General features: G+C 40.0%; 1 protein-coding gene across 3 annotated transcripts in view; it reads right to left on the reverse strand.

The window, feature by feature from the left end:
* man1a2 (mannosidase, alpha, class 1A, member 2) overlaps window positions 1-16,829 on the reverse strand; it is a 142,621-nt gene that overhangs the window by 82,224 nt on the left and 43,568 nt on the right. For all 3 annotated transcript variants that reach the window (XM_004571991.3, XM_004571993.6, XM_004571992.6), the window contains exon 4: window positions 6,987-7,083. In XM_004571991.3, coding sequence (XP_004572048.1) covers window positions 6,987-7,083 — 97 coding nt within the window. The remainder of the gene's footprint in view (window positions 1-6,986; window positions 7,084-16,829) is intronic.

The following is a 16,829-nucleotide window of genomic DNA, read 5'->3' on the forward strand; positions in this document are numbered from 1 at the left end:
CAGCAGCAGTTATACAACCTTGATCATCATCTGCTCACATTGATGGCAGACAATAAAAATGCCAAAGCCTGTGGGTACAAACCTACAAGGTGATGTTTTGTTTAAGAACCTTCCCCTTTTTCTTCTCTGTTTGAGAGGCTTATGCACATTCCTGCTGGACTCAGCAGCAGGCAAATCCTTCTGTTTCCTGCTGTCCAACTCGCCACTGGCAGCCCTGCTGAAAGTTTAATCTGAAAGGGAGGCTCACATTAATGTTCTGAAGAAGATTTGATGCCTTGTTTGGGAGCAGAATTCAGGTCTTACTCTAACTCTCTTTTCACATTGTAACTGTTCCAAAGCCTGTCAGGGTAGGAATTATGTAACAAGCTCAGTCATAAATAGAAGTACCAATTAATTCTAGCAGGTACAGATCAGATCTGAAGTGGTGTCAAGAGGTTACAATTACTAATAATACATTTTTAGAAGCCATAAAAAATGCATTTAACCTTAACCACTAATGTAAGAATTTCCATTTGTTTTCATGGTTATGTTTCACTGCTATCAGATTACAATATATCCAATAACTTACTAATAACTTACTTCCAACTCAGCAAATCAAGTCCATTTGGCAGGTGACTCTGTGGAATATAGTGATGGTTACTGCTCTAACTACAGCCTGACATCATGAACCTGTGATTCCAGAAACACTAAGAATTTCAGTGAGCAAATTTGCCACCGTTACCACTGTGAACCTGAAATGTGCAGACAAGCATGGCAACAGTAACTAAGAGGCATGGAGCTTAGTGAAGCATCAGCTGGATTTCTCTCTGTCTTCCCCTCCACAATCCCTGATCTCTGCTTCACGCTCTTCCTCTGCTTCCTATTCTGCTGCAGAAAGCAGTCTCGAGTCTTTGGGCCATCATTAGGAAGCAATCATCAGGCAAACCTTTCACCCCACTCCACTCTTTCTTACTGTCTCAGTCATCAACACATCCAAGCATACAACGTGCAAGCTTTGGGAGTGAAATGCCTTCAGTTAAACATGCATGGCTTCTCATCCAACATGGAAAATCACTTCTGTTACTAAGTATTAACCAACAGAATATTAGTTTCCCATTATTTCCAAAATATGAGATGAGTAAGAGTTTCCTTTTACAAACAAACAGAATAATTTTTTTTTTTAAAAGCTTGTGTTATAAACTCTCGGCACTGTCAAGTAAATTTTCCTACTTGAAGCACACATGACCGTGAACAAAGTAACCTAGCTAAACTGTGGTTGTTTGGAGGTAAAACTGATAGTGTCTCATCAGTTTTACCTGTACACGAGAGATGTGTCTGCAAATAAAATGTAGAAGGTGAGTGATAATGACACCCTGTCAGGTGAAATGTTAGGAAGGTATTTATGTATGCAAAACAGATCTAAGTTCGGCGACTCGCCTATGAACAGTAAGGGTTTGGCTGACACCGTTTTACACTTACGAGCACCAAACTAAGACCATGGTAATAGTGCCATAAGATTTCTGGAATCAACCCTCATGAAAAAGGCAACAACAGTGAGGAGTTTTGGATAATAGCTTACAGCTGACAGCATGCTGCATCCATAAAAAGATAACTAAGGAAGTACTAGAAGTAGGCTCTGTGGGTTATTCAATATCTTGCGATCAATGCTGACAATACACCCAGAGCAGCACAAGATGCATCGCATTGCTTTTGTTTGTATACAGAGACTTTATGGACATGCACAAATACTCTAACATATCACGAATACCCCAAAAGGTGTATTCAGTTCATTTGGACGTAGTGTTTATAGTGGGAGAAACGTTCAGCTGACTGCAGGCTTCCCCAACCTTATAAACAGTACTCATGGCCGCTGATCAATGATCTTTGATTAATGATCAACGCACTTTGATTGGTGGTTGATCAATGGTCATGACAATTTCCATATTAATGATCAAGGAACTGACCTCATAGCCAAACAGTCAAGGCACACTTTGGTACAAGAACTTAGTTTATGGCACTAGATATTACTTATTTAATATCTGCACATAAACATGTTATTTTGCTTACTGATCATGAAGCCATCACATAAAGGCATGTAAGCAACAGGGTCAAGTAAAGTTACATGACACTGAGTGAAAGTGGTCATTACATCATCCACACAAACCCAGCAGAGATAATGTGAGAAGGAATGAAAATCCAGTAGCTCTACAGAAGATTACATGGCTGAGTCTACTGATTAGCAAAGCTTGAAATCAAAGTAGGGTTTGATCTGGTATTTTTACAGGACTCTGAAAGTGACTGAAGCCAAAGAGAACCTACTGGTACACAGAGGGCCTGTAGATAGTCTTCTAAACCCCCCACCCCCAAATGACTCGTATACTGAAAATCCTGTAATAATTCTTTTTGCTTTACTTGAATGCAGTAATTTATGAGCTTTAATGCCATTAAGAAAAGCAGCAAAACAAAGAAACAGCATCAAATGCTTTTGAGATTACAACCGAGAATGTGTTGTTGAAAACTGAGTTTAAAGTGACAGATCATCTCTGTGGGCAAACAACCAAAGTAATCTTGTAATGGAAAAAGCATGCTATGAATAATGAGGCAGCTCTCTCCAGTACTGAGCTGACAGTGGATCCAGGTGTCCAAGCCTCATCCCCGCTTTGCATCATCCCCATCGCCTCCAACCTAACAGGCCTCTAGCAACAACATGCCCTGAGGCTGTCTGTAATATCATTTACTGTGAGCGTGTCAAACTGCCGCTGGGGAAAAGCCATGGGGATGAGATATGAGCAAATCTCCACTTGCAGGTTTAGATGAAAATCGCTGGACTGCAAAACCAATAAAGCAATAACAGCCACTAGACAGAGTATGGATGGCAGGCCTCAGACTCACCACTGAACTCCCTCGCGTGTCACGAAACGAGACTAAAGCCGCTGAAATTACTTCAAAAAGCCACAAATTAAATCTATAGAAAGTAGCAACCCTAAGAAACAACACTCCTCAATTTCTACTGCAAGTAGGGCTACAACGATTCGCTGGCGTCATCAATGACGTCGACTACAACAAATAGTCGACATTTACATTGTCAATGTGTCGTATACTAATACCACGTAAATGCATGTTTGTAACTGCAATACACTACAGGAAGCTATGGGGGCAGTATCGCCTCCATCGTCTGCCAAGACTGGAGTCAAAACGAATGAAAAAGATCGCACTGCAAACGCAAAGCACGAGGACGGAAAAAAAATTAATTGTCTACATGACTGTTACCGCATCATCATTTCTAATTCTGTTCTGTTTTAGTAGTATTAGGCACAGGCATATACTAGTTTTAAAAAAATCCAGTGTATTTGCTACTTTTGTCTTACAGAAAGGTCATGAGTTATAGTGGCTTGAACTGTGTAGACAAAGGATGTGTTTGGATCTGAAGTCAAAAATCAACTCAGCTCATCTCAACAGAATAGGGTGGAAAAATAAATGCATCGGCATCAGCGCGAGGCAGAGGAGACAAGGTTATCTGAGGCACAATGGGAGCCCTGGTCCACTTGTTACCATTCTGGCCAGCCCTCTTCTCTCAGGACAGATTAAGGCTGAGCTGGAAGGCATGCAGTGAGCACAAAGAGCTTTACGCATTTTCTTTTTTAACAGCTGCATGGAGGGCATGTTAAATAGAAGCTAGCTGTATACAAACTGTTATGTATGTAATGCTTTTGTCGGGAACAGAACGCTTCTCAGTTCTAGCCTGAAACGGGACGATGCCGCGCTCGCTTGGTCGGAGATGAGAAATCTTTCCACATTGCCCTCCAGTCAAGAAGTCAGGTTCAGAATTCAAGTTTAAAGAAATGCAAAGGGATACTTTTTTATCCCAACGTGCAGTGCATCAGGGTCTAGCAAAATATGAACGTGGTTTAAATCCATAACTCGCACTATTTTCATCCAGTCAGCCAGACTTTTGGATGTCTGAGTCCCCCGTGTTAAAAGCAGTCAATGTCAGTAATAGCTAACACAGCAGGAGGTCCACTGCATCTCTCAAATACTGCTTTTTCTTTCTGCATTCTGCACTCTCTCCAAATCACACCAAAACACAATCAATACCGCCTGTAAGAAGACAGGATACGCCTCATCAATAATGGAAGTGTGTTTTGTGAGGAGCGCAATGCTTGATTTTGCCTTGTGTCTTGCTTGTATTTTATTGGCCACCCAGTGAATAATAACAGCATCTATCCAGAGTCAGCTATTACAAGGCGGCAGGGGAAAACCACCCAGACAGACACAATGATAAAACACAAAAGGACATGCTGCAGATGAACAGTCAGACACACATGAATACTAACAAATGGAAGTGCGCACACACACACAAGCAGCATCTATCTACCATTTAGCAGCAGCTCATAAAATAACAGAGGCGCCTCCGGCCAATTTGCCAGACGGAACGTTCCAATTTGACACAAACGCCTCATAAGCATGCACCCTCACACCACACACACACGCACATAAACGCACACATCCAGCAACATTAGCATAAACACACAAGTCAAGCTGGCAACTCAAACAGATAAACAAGCACAAAGCCACATTTTCACAGGTATAAGCTCACAGTATCCAATGAGTTAAATCATTATTGGCAGTGATTATTACTAACACATCTATCGATATTAACCATAGCTCTCCTCATCTTTTCACCATTTACTTTCGTAATTCAAATGAATCAAACACGACACAAAGGCAAAGGCTGCAGCCTACACAGTCATTCCATCCAGCTATTGTTTAGCAGGTTATGTGCTAATTGCGTCTTCTTTACAAAGCTGTGACAGAGGGCTGGATAGCTCTGGATAGCTGTGTGCCTACTTCATCAACTCTGAAAGCCATAGACCACAGATGAAGACATGCAATTGACTAATAACACAAGGAGGTACAAGAAAAAGCTTGGGAACGCTTTGAAATAACCTGGATTTCTCTATTGATTACTGACAGAATGTGACCACCTAAGACAACTGTGGATATGCACCATCTGAACTAATAGCACACAGGCAGTTTGAAGTGGCCAAAGCAAAACTGTAGAGATGCAAGAAGCCTGAAAATGCTACACGTATATTTCTAACATTCTGGCTGCAACAGAAGCATATTTCATTTCTAAAGCATGGCAGAGGCTTGGGTTTGATTTGCTGACTCTGAGCTTGGTTGGCTTTCAGCACTGAAGAGAACACTGAATTACACACTGCATCAAAAAAGCTCAGGGGCACCCATAGTACACAAACTACTTTTCCGGGATCCACCATGATCTGACTCACATGAAGATCTGACCATTTTTATACGTAATAAAATGAGAGATCTTCATAGCTCCAAAGGATTCACAAATGTACAAATGCCTTACAGCAACATCAAACATGAGCACGTATGAAAAACAGCTTTGCTAGCGCAATCATTTTGCCCATTTATCAATTAAGAGAACTATTTTCAGAACTTTTGGTTCATAAAGATACCAGTAACATTTTCTATATCAGAAATTTGGACAACCTTGCTGACAAAAATTCCGTCTTAACTGGGCACTGGTTATTTAAAACTACTATTATTTCTTCACTTCAGCAGCTTCTGTTTTTTAAAATGCCTCAGGCACGAGCTAAGCCAGGTATAAATATTGTATTTGTTACAAGAATGAACTCAAGAACCTTTGTGCTCTCTGAGCTCTCGGGGAACTGAGGACTCAGTTAGCTGGGCTGCACTCGTACTAATAGATTTACAGTGTATAACCAACAGGTCAAATTAGCCAGGCAACCTGGCCAATCAAAGCAATCTGTGCTTTTAGGGAGGAGGTTTTTAAGAGACAGAAGCTAAAACTGAGCATTTCTGGTACAGGATATGAAGAGCTATTGCAACAGATAACAGAAGTAAAAAAAAAAAAAAAAAAAATTCTGAACAAGCATCCAAACATATCCCAAAATAAAATGATAAATCTGCAACTGAGCATAATACGAGCACTTAAAGTTTGCATAGTTATGAACTTGCAGACTATTCACAGCCAAAATTTATCAGCTCCCATTTGCCCAAAGGAGCTTTGCAGTGAGTTTTAGCCCCCTGCATAGCCTGTCTAGCCTGCAACTTTAGTGTTTTGGTTAATTGGCGCAGTTCTTAGTGGGCGGTCCTTCTCAGTCAATAAGTTCTAAAAAGCCTCTGTACACTTCAGACTACACAGCAAGCAGCAGACAGGCAGAGTGGAGCATCAGCTGCTGAAGAGCCAGATAGTTTTGTACAAGTGCTGGCAGAGACCAAAAAAGAAAGACTTCACAGACTTCCAAACATATAGATATATAGATAGAGATAGATAGTTTAAGCTATAATTCAGTCATTTTAACATTTTATATGAATCGTTTCTGTAAAACATATTTAATTTGAACAGCAGGTAATGTTGTTAATGTTTTGAAAATGTACAAAATGTTCAACTACAACGAGTGTAGTGGCTGGATCATTGTGATCATCATAGATGGCAGATAAAGAGGTGCATACCAATAAACAAATCCCGATTGTCTCTCCTTGTACAAAAAAGAATTTCTCACCAAGCATTATCAGCTACACTGTCTAATTTTAAACCTAACACTACAACTTTACTGTGATAAGGCTGACACATTGGAGTGTTAGCCCAACAGTGAGATTATTTGAGTGTTTATTGCTCACTAACAAAGTGCAGATCTATGCACTAAATAAAGACTTGTTAAATATCTGCAGTATCTCAAATACATTTAGATTTCTCCTGTTCGTCACGTGCATCCTCTTGTTGCAGCCTCAGCGATCCTATGCTCGTGTTTGCAAACATTTTTTTCCCCTAATGTGATATGCATCCTGCTGGAGGCACTATCGCATGACCTTGTCCACAAGAGAAGGAGCCGTGTGTGTTTGTCTGAGTGTTAGGAAGATGGTGTGTGTGTGTGCACATCACGCATGCATCCAAGTGCGACTTATGACTGTGTGAGCAAACTGCCGATGGGTAAAGGCGGCAGTATCTGGCTTACCAAAGATATTTGTGGAATGTCCTTTCTTGGCGATGGGCTTTAGCTCGTTGTGACCCCAGCCGTACTGTCTGTAGCTGTCCCAGGCATGTTTCATCATCTAAAAAAAACAAACAAACAAAAAAAACAGTATGTTAGAAGAAGCAAAGTCCTTTGACACGTGTGACATCACTGTCACAAAAAACAAAAGGGACACAATCATACAGTCATCATGGTGGTATGATTTCAAGTTGCACTGATATAATTTTCATTTGAGCATTACATTGGTTTATTTACAGCAGCTGTTGTAGCCTGGGTTAGTTGTCATAGGAACGTGAAATCCACCAATCAATTCAATGCAAAACAATAGTGTTTTTCTACACACAGGCCCAATGGCAAAGCCTCGTCTTCTCTCTATATATATCATTATATTGCATTACTTCCTTTCAACCAATCATACAGACATCGGTCCACTGAACAGAGAAGAATAAGACTCTACTTTTCATATGAGCTTTGAAAAGAGGCTGGAAAAGAGGAGACTCGGGGAGGGAAGGAGGATAAAAAGAGCAAGAGATTGGGAGATGAGCCCTGACATGGAGGCTGATGCTGTGAAGAGGCGCTCCAGGGCAAACAGAGAAGATGACACAGCCAAGGGAGGAAAAAGTGCCAGCTTTTACTGAATCAGTGCTGCTCTCTATCCATTTCAAAACACCTCCTCCCCTTCGCAACTCTTACACATGTGGCATCGACAACAGAAAAAAGAAGAAGGCACATTTCCTGTCCATGTGGCCGTGTATTGTATATCACAGTCTCATTTATATGGATATCTGCTGATTTCTTGCCCTCTGTTGCAGTCTGTCTACATGACTGTTACCTCATCATCATTTCTGGTTAATGATGATCTCGGTTTTGACAAAGTGACTAAGATGTAGAGCTCTTCCCAATACCAATTGAAAGTTGGGGTTTCCCCAACTACAAGCTACAAAATTTACAAAAATGACAAAGTGCATCTCTGGCCCATAAAATATAGACCTGTCATTTTACGGCCACCAAGCTACACCAGTTTCCCTCTCTGTCCAACAGCCTGCCTCTTTATGCCACCATGAGCATCCAAATCCTCTTCCAACTTTCTCTCTCCTTGGAGCAGGCATGCAGCCAAGCTAATAAAGACAAGGGCCAGAAGTTTCATTGTGTTCTTGGCTTCGTGGCTTTCCATGACGCACTCCGTTCACGCACCGAGGATTATAAATCAAATTAATACGCACCGGGACATGGACACTTAAACGTTGGCTGACTCCCTCTGATATGTGTTGATTGGACGCTTCATCAAATTCTGATTGGCTCATATGCCAAGGACAAGCGCTGCAGTGCGGGGAGCTTGACAATGTTGACAAACTGCTTATTTAAAGGACCTTGGAATACTAATTGGACATTAGGCTACAAAATTCAGTGATTGATTCTGACAGCTACCGCTTGCAGTATCTTGGGAGATACATGCAAAGGATTGGGGGGAAGGGGGTGGATGGGCTTGCACTGACCCAGTGGCTGATGCACTCTACAATCAGAAGTAAAGCTCCTCAGTAATTTGCTGCAGAGAGGAAATAGCAGCCAAAATGAACACTCCTGTGACCTGTATTCATCAATATCCCTATGAAAGGGCACTGCAGGATGCTAGAAGGTGGCTATTAGCACCAAAGATATTATTATTATTATTATTTGGCTTTATGTTGTACTATGTAGTTCAGAGTAGGGAGCAGGAAATTCTGTTAAATTATCCATGTTCTTGTTCCACACTTCAAGTGTTGCTGGAATTAATCTGTTCATGGACACCTTCATAAGAACTTGAAATACCAATTTCATAACGGAAAAAATGAAAACGTTTTGTGTTTAAGCCAAACTGAACACAAAGCATCTAACACCGTGATAAACTGTGCAACAAAGGGTATGTTTAAGTTAATAAACCGTGTTCCCACCCACACTGCACCAAAGATTCCTCCACAAAACGTGCCGTGACACACGCCTTTACCTCTAGTCAGTGCTGCTGGTGATTACTTCTCTTTTCAGTTAGTACCCACTGTGAATTACTACATCTCGGAGTGTGGAGACATCCAACAGCTTGTGGTGTAGGATAAGGGGAGCCTGTTCAACTCTTCAGAGAAGCACCAGTAGAAACACAACGCTGTCGTTTCACATGATTCATCTTTTCTGTGGCAGCTGCTTATACTTATACTATTATCTTGCATATACTTTTAGTTTTAAAATCCCACTTCTATGCTATTTTGCATTTTCCCCCCCTCCAACCCTTCGATTTGAACTGCAACGAATGGACAAGCTAATGTTTTCCTAAGTTTTTTTTATTGGACAATGGCAATTTGTTTAAACCATTACTTACAAGATAAGAGGATTTTTCCCCCTAAAAAAAAGTATAAATTTGTAGCTTTCTCATTTGGAGTCTAGGCTGAATCTTACTATCTGCAAGTCTACCAGATCCTGCCTCATTAGTACTTGTCATGACTTGGTAAACATCCTACTGCTTTTTTGTTCTGCCAGGTCTGAAGAACAAACTACTTCAGAAAATGCAGAAAAATATAGCATTTATCCAGGTATAACAGCCTGATGTGTTTGTTGTTGCATTGTTTTTTCTTTTTTCTGCTGAAGACCGAAAACTGAAAGCTGCAATATGATGCAAGAGGTAGTACATAAGCGTTTTATTTATTTATTTATATCCGTTATCTGTCCAAGTATACATCTCACAGATTAAAAATCTCTTTTTCTAAGAGAGTTTAGAGACGAGGAGGAAAATGTTTCGCGTTTGGAAACAGCTCATCAGAAAATGTCTTCACTCACGATGAATTATTATTGCGATTTTGGCGAAATGCTGAGTATTGCAACAACATACATTTATCATCTTTTTAAGCTGTAAATTATGTCCTCAAAGTTAGACTGTCAAAATTTTGTTTATCCGATAAAATAAACATAATGTTACTTGGTTATTTTTTTTGCAACAAAATGGCATTAGCAAGTATACCAATACTGCAACCAAAACCTGCCATAAATGTTTGTCACAGTCTGCAACTAATGAGGTCAAGCTGGGAATTATGTGCAATCTGTTTCTGATAATGCAGCAATTAACTGATAACTCGTTGAAGCTAAGTGTGCCCAGTGTTGGATGCTCTTTGAGTCGAGCCGGTTTCATGCAAGTCTGTTCAACTAACGTCATCTCAGGATGACTGTGCATGGGATGAGCCCTCTTGTTCATAGTATTCATTCAACTATTTAAATGTATTTTTTGAAATACTGATATTTGGTGTATCAGCATCCCTTGACATGTATCAAGATATGGCACGTCAATCCAGAACACCAATAAAGGGAGACAGTAGCACTGTCAAGAAATATGAATATGTCTGTATGTTCATAGGCATCTTTTGTTTTGTAACCATTATTTCTGAATGGCTACATTAGCCAGTGATCGAAGCGCTCACTTGTAGTATAGAGAATTTTTAGAAACAATCTCCTGGGAATTTCTCCTTATTTTTCCAAATCCAGGCCATTTTTTAAAAATTAAAAAGTCATTAGTCATAAACTGGATCATCATCAATCAGCACACTCGTCTCAGTAAGGCAGCCTGTCCCCATTTCAACTGCATAATGAAACACATTCACACATGGTTTCAGTGTCTGAAGACCAACTTAATAAAATCGTGTCTTGTTGTGTTCTGTGCCTAAGGATCGGGAAACCTGTGACTGAAGGTTTTTATTATCGCCCTCTACAGTGTTTTGCTTATTTTCATGCTTCCCAGTTTCTATACTGCAACTGCAAAAGTATTAATCATGCAACATTATACACTCCAGCTCACTCTGGAATGAACTGGCAGCCCAAGAGTGGCCCTGTGTTATTAAGGTCAGAGCCAGAGAGAGATTAAAAACCTCTCTTTCCCTCCCACACCTTATCAACTGATGAGCTTGAAAGTAAAACGTGAAGTCTCACACACGGTGCAGGGTCCAATGGAAAAGGCAGTGGTATTTCTCATTTGAGGAATTTATTTGGCCAGCCCACAAAAAAGATTTGTCTTTCCATTTTGGTTGAGGAAAAAAAAAATGTAAAAAGCAGTCCGAAGTGTAAAAGTATTTAAAAGGTTAAAGTAAATAGTGAGAAAATGTTCCACTGTGAGATACACTACCAGTCAAAACCTTCTAATTTAATGGTTTTTCTTTATTTTTACTACTTTCTACATTGTAGATACATACTGAAGACATCAAGTATAAGAAGAAAGATATATGCAAAGAAAAAAATGCTAAATAACTCTCAATATGTCCTATGTTTTAGATTCCTGAAAGTAGCCACCCTTTGCTTTGTTGACAGCGCTGCAAACCCTTGGCCTTCTGTCAGTAAGCTTCATGATGTAGTCACCTGAAATGGTTTCACTTCACAGGTGTGCCTTGTCAGAGCTTATTTCTTGCCTTCTTAATGGGGTTGGGAGCATCAGTTGTGTTGTGCAGAAGTCAGGTTGGTGCACAGCTAACAGCCCTTTTTGACGAATGTTAGATTTCATATTATGGCAAAAACCAATCAGCTAAGTAAAGAGAAACAACAGTCCATCATTACTTTAGGAAATGAAGGTCAGTCAGTCTGGAAAATTGCTAAAACTTTGAATGAGGAGACTGGTGCAAATCAGGCCTTTATGTTCAAACAGCTGCTAATAAACCACAACTAAGGAAAAGCAACAAGCAGAAGAGTTTGTTTGGACCAAGAAACATGAGGAATGGACATGTGATGAAAACCTGATGGAAGACCTGTGCTTTGGTCTGATGAGTCCAAATTTGAGATCTTTGGTTCCAGCTGCCTTTGTGGGACGCAGAAAAGGTGAACGGATACTCTCTACATGCATGGTTCCCACCGTGAAGAATGGATGAGGACGTGTGATGGTGTGGGGGTGCTTTGCTAGTGACACTGTTGGGGATTTATACAGCATGGCTACAACAGCATCCTGCAGCGACATGCCATCCCATCCGGTTTGCGTTTAGTTGGACCAACATTTATTTTCAATACGACAATAACCCCAAACACACCTCCAGACTGTGTAAGGGCTATTTGACCAAGAAGGAGAGTGGCCTCCACAGTCACCTGACCTAAACAAGATGGTTTGGGATGAGATGGACCACAGAGTGAAGGCAAAAGGGCCGACAAGTGCTCAGCATCCCTGCGAACTCCTTCAAGACTGTTGAAAACTATTTCAGGCGACGACCTCATGAAGGTCATCAAGAGAACGCCAAGAGTGTGCAAAGCAGTAAACAAAGCAAAGGGTGGCTATTTTGAAGAATCTAAAATATAAAACATGTTTGGAGAAATGTCCCACTTTTTTCACTACATAATTCTGTATGTATTCATTCATAGTTTTGATGCCTTCAGTGAGAATCTACAATGTAAATAGTCATAAAAATAAAGGGAAACCATTAAATGAGAAAGTCTGTCCAAACATTTGACTGGTAGTGTATGTAATAAATTACTGCAGCTTTGTATGAATCTCTCAATATGTAATGCATTTAATGCTGCTCCAGAGTCAAGAATGCAAAATAAAACCCTGATCTCATGGTAAATGGGCATTATTAAGACTGAAATGTGTGAAAACAGTCGGCAACCAATCTGTATTCTTACATAGACATAAAATTGTAAATTTATCCCAAAGACACGATGTCTTCTTAAATGTTCTTTATTCACAGAATCCAACTCCCTAAATCAAGACAATTAGCTGTCTTAGTCAAAAAGGCAGGTTTGGCTCCATCTTCATGGGTCTACACAATGTGTTAAAAGCTATGACCTTCACAATGGCAACCTGGTAGGCTGTTTGTGCCTGCCCTACACAAGAAGCACAATGTGCCCGTGGCCATTTCTTACCCAAAGTACCAGCAGCCATCATTCAGACACCCTTTATGGCTCATGTGCCGCAGTCTCATACACACAAACACAATTACAATGTACAGTCATGGACAACCACAGGGCAATGAAATATTCGTAAATCTCTCTCTAGCCAGCGGCTGCAACCAAGGCCATTACTCGAGAAAAAAATAATGTATATTAAAAAAATAATACAAAATAAATTATTTTTTTTAAAAAATCAGCTCAGCTCACACAGAAGTGGGACACAATGACAAGCTTTTGGAGGTTTGGGGAGCTGGAGAGTTATGTGCTGCTTAGAGTGACCTCCAGAGTCAGTCTGACTGATTTAAAGCACCCGTCTGCCTGCCCTCATCTTTCTCATCTCCTTCCAACTCACCCCATGGAGGCCTCGTATCTGGCTTAACGGAAGTCCTTTCAGAAGACGCATTAGGGTGGTAAGAGTGTGACATCTGAATTGCCTCTTGCAGTAAATACATTCATGGCACTTAAGCAGAGGGTGGCAATAAATTCCCCATGAAATTGAGGCAGTAAAAAAGTCAAGATAGGCTGTTTTCAAGCAGCTCTGAAGCCAAGAGTTCAAGAGATGGTGGCTCATAATATGGTTACCTCTGTGTTATGTATGGAACCTCCATCCAAATCAAACAATTCCCCCCATCATGACGACAATCCTATCAATCTCTGGACAAAAATCAACGGGCGCCATGTTTCCAGGAGACAATGAGCATGTCTCAGAAGCCAGATTTTAATCCAAATGGTGATTGCAAGTTATTAAAGGCATTTATCAACAAGTAGAGATTACTAAACTCTTATTATAGTGAATTAAATGACTATCAGCGAGAGTAAGGCTTCCAGGTCCACCGGGAAGACAATGGCACACTCTCACAGCAGCAGCCTCCCTCAACAGGCCAACAAGCGACAATCCAAAAGCTTTTCCTGAACAGATTAAGGTGCTGATCTTGCCAAACTCCAAACATCTGGATCTAAGCAAACATCCAAAAAATACACTAGAAAAGTCCAAATCACAGAGGCTCAGCACCCCAGGTTAACCACAAAGGTTCTTTGTCCACGAGTTGTAGTTTCAAGACATAATAGCAAAGTACAAATTATTAGGCAGCTAGTTTTAATGTTGTGACTAACAATTGCATATGAAACTACCAATGAGTAATGGCCTATAAATAACTAAACATATGAAAGAACTCACAGTTTCAAAGGTAATGCATCATATTGACATTTTCAAGTCATAAAGAAGCTGCAATGCTTATGGATTTTATACTGATAATTTTTATCAAAGCTGAACTAGAAGAAAATGACTAAGATTAGAAGTGAGAACCAAGAAGACTATATTTTCCAGTGAGATGTTTTAAAGGGGAGAGGATGACTCACCCATAAGTGCAGAATAGAGTAAATATTAGACAAATAAATCAGGACTTTTTACATTATCTAACCATTTTTGCATTTTTTTTTTTTAAATCAACTAAGTACACAAGCTAAACAAGCCTAAGCTTTACCGCATCAAACTTGGAAAAGAACTGTAAGTGAACTTGACACTGTGACCATTTATAATAAACTTGTAGGTAAACATTTTTCACTATTTGAACATGCAGCTTGTTTTCACATCCAAAATATTTACTACATACTGCTGACCAATGTTCCCTCTAAGCTGCGCACGTTTGCGATTGCACACTGCTGGCACCGTCTCTGCGCACAGAAAATCTGCATTGCGCCCCCAAAAAAATCTAACCTGAATTGAAATTAAAATTAAAACTTTAACAATTCTGTTTTGCAGTGTTAGTCAGTGAGTGACTGGCTGCTCCCGTATGGGATTAGAACGATACCACCTTATCTCATAGTCCAGCCAATGATGCGATTCACATATACGCAGCTAATCAACGTCGTTGACAGACTATGACAGCGTCCTTATGTGCCGACACCGTTGTTTTAGCTAGCAAAGCGGCGTGGCTGATGTGGAGTGAAGCCACGTTAATGACAACGTGTAGAATCATTGGAGATGTGAGCAGGACAGACGGAACAATTGAAAAAGTGTGGACTTTATACCAGTTTTTAAATTGTGCTGATAGGCCACGTAAAACCACAGTTATGATAAAAATATCTGCAATCTTTGGTTTTCTTCCTGAATACTATCGTTGTTTATATTTACTGCAGGAAGAAACGGTAAAAACTGCATTTTATAAAGAAAACGCTTGAAAGCACTCAACACAAGCAAAAACAACACCAAAAAACCCAGCCTTTCCTATTGGTGGAAAAATGTACCATGTCAACCAATCAAGGGGGAAGTTTTGGGAGTGACACATCTCCGAGATGTGAGAGATTTGCGACGTTTAGCGCAAATCTTGTGTAGTTAGTGTGTAGTGTAGTCAATAGTTTTGTTGTGTGTGTCAGAACAATGAGGCGACTACTGAATGTTACAGGTGTTACAGGAGTGATACATCTCATGTTGTCAGGCCTGCAGGTATCAGGCTGTTGTTCTCCTTTATCTCTTAGTGGACAAATTATTTTTTGGAGTGGCACAAATAATTTGTGTGGCATCAAATTTGATGCAGAACAGCTGATTGTTCTGTAAATAGTTTGAAATGTTGAAAAAAACAAAAACCTGTTCTTTGCTAAACTCAGTTACTTTTTTGAAGAAGTAACTATATAATTCTTTGCCCAACATTGGTCTTTATATACTGCATTTTATTCAGACAGAGTTACAGGACTCCCAGACCACAGACTCATAAGACAAGTCAGAGCTTTATTTTAAAAAAAGAAAGAAAGTTGTGTTTTCAAAATTGGACTTCATGTTATTTTTACTTCCAATAGTGTGAACATACAGGTCATGAACAATTTTTTTAAATTTTCATTGTAAGTGGGCTAAAGCAGTTAATTAAAAGTCATCTAACATAAATGTAAATGCTGTAATTTGATTATTTTAATAAACCATGTAACTTGGATGGACTTGATGCTGGCCAGCGTGACCACAGTGCACACATCTGCTGCTGCTCACAGTGGTCCGAGGGATCGCTCAGGGAGTTTGTGCGTTCGCTCAGACACGTGAAAAATTAGAGGGAACATTGCTGCTGACATAAAGTGTTTTCCAGGTGGATACATGAAATCGAGCTGTAGCCTTCAGTCTCTGAATAAATGTATGAAAATACAGTGAAAAAACACTCTTTATTTAAGAGTGTCTTTAGCAAGAATAAAAAGCCTGCAATCAGTATCTCAGACTCTGTTGCTTGTGAAGCTCGCACACAAGAATTTCACTCGCATGTGCTGTACCAATGTACCCGCACATGTGATGTGACAATAAAAGTGATTTGATTTGATTCAGACTAATCAACTTGAATGTACATCACACAGAAGGTCAGTCATGGACTTGTTGCTCATGATTCAATACCAGTTCACAGCATTTTAATATCTCTGCTTTGTGTTTTTGTATTGACTTAGAATTTCATTTCCTTGCGACTCGAAACCTGGTGATTCATTACTCATCATGGTTTTGGGAGCAGGTGGCTGAAAGTCTTTTAAAGTGGGCTCTGTTTTGGTTTAGTGTTATGGGCAAGAATGCACTTTGCACTGGAAATGTTGAATCATCATCCTGTTCACATTTAAATGCAGTGCTTACAAAGTGTTCTTAAAGAGCAGAACTGCTGAATAAATATGAAAGTTCAGGTAATCACTTGCACTCTGGAGCTTTGTCCATGTAAGCAGATGTCTGCACACCCAATGCAGCGAGGCCCTTGAATGTATAATGATCTGCATAGTGTATTGTAACAATGACTTGGATAATGGCTTTCAATCTGTATTTCATCTGTCTACTGAGTGATTTGTAGCTGCTGTGATAAGCACAACTACTAAACTTAGCACAAAAAGTAAGGAAATTTGTGTTTTATTGACTATTTCTTTGCTGTAACAATCCTTGGCAATAAATGTTGTAGCGCTGGAAAGCCTGTCATCTCCCCTTAAATGGTG

The sequence above is a fragment of the Maylandia zebra genome, linkage group LG16 (assembly GCF_041146795.1).
Source record: "Maylandia zebra isolate NMK-2024a linkage group LG16, Mzebra_GT3a, whole genome shotgun sequence".
Classification (NCBI taxonomy): domain Eukaryota; kingdom Metazoa; phylum Chordata; class Actinopteri; order Cichliformes; family Cichlidae; genus Maylandia; species Maylandia zebra.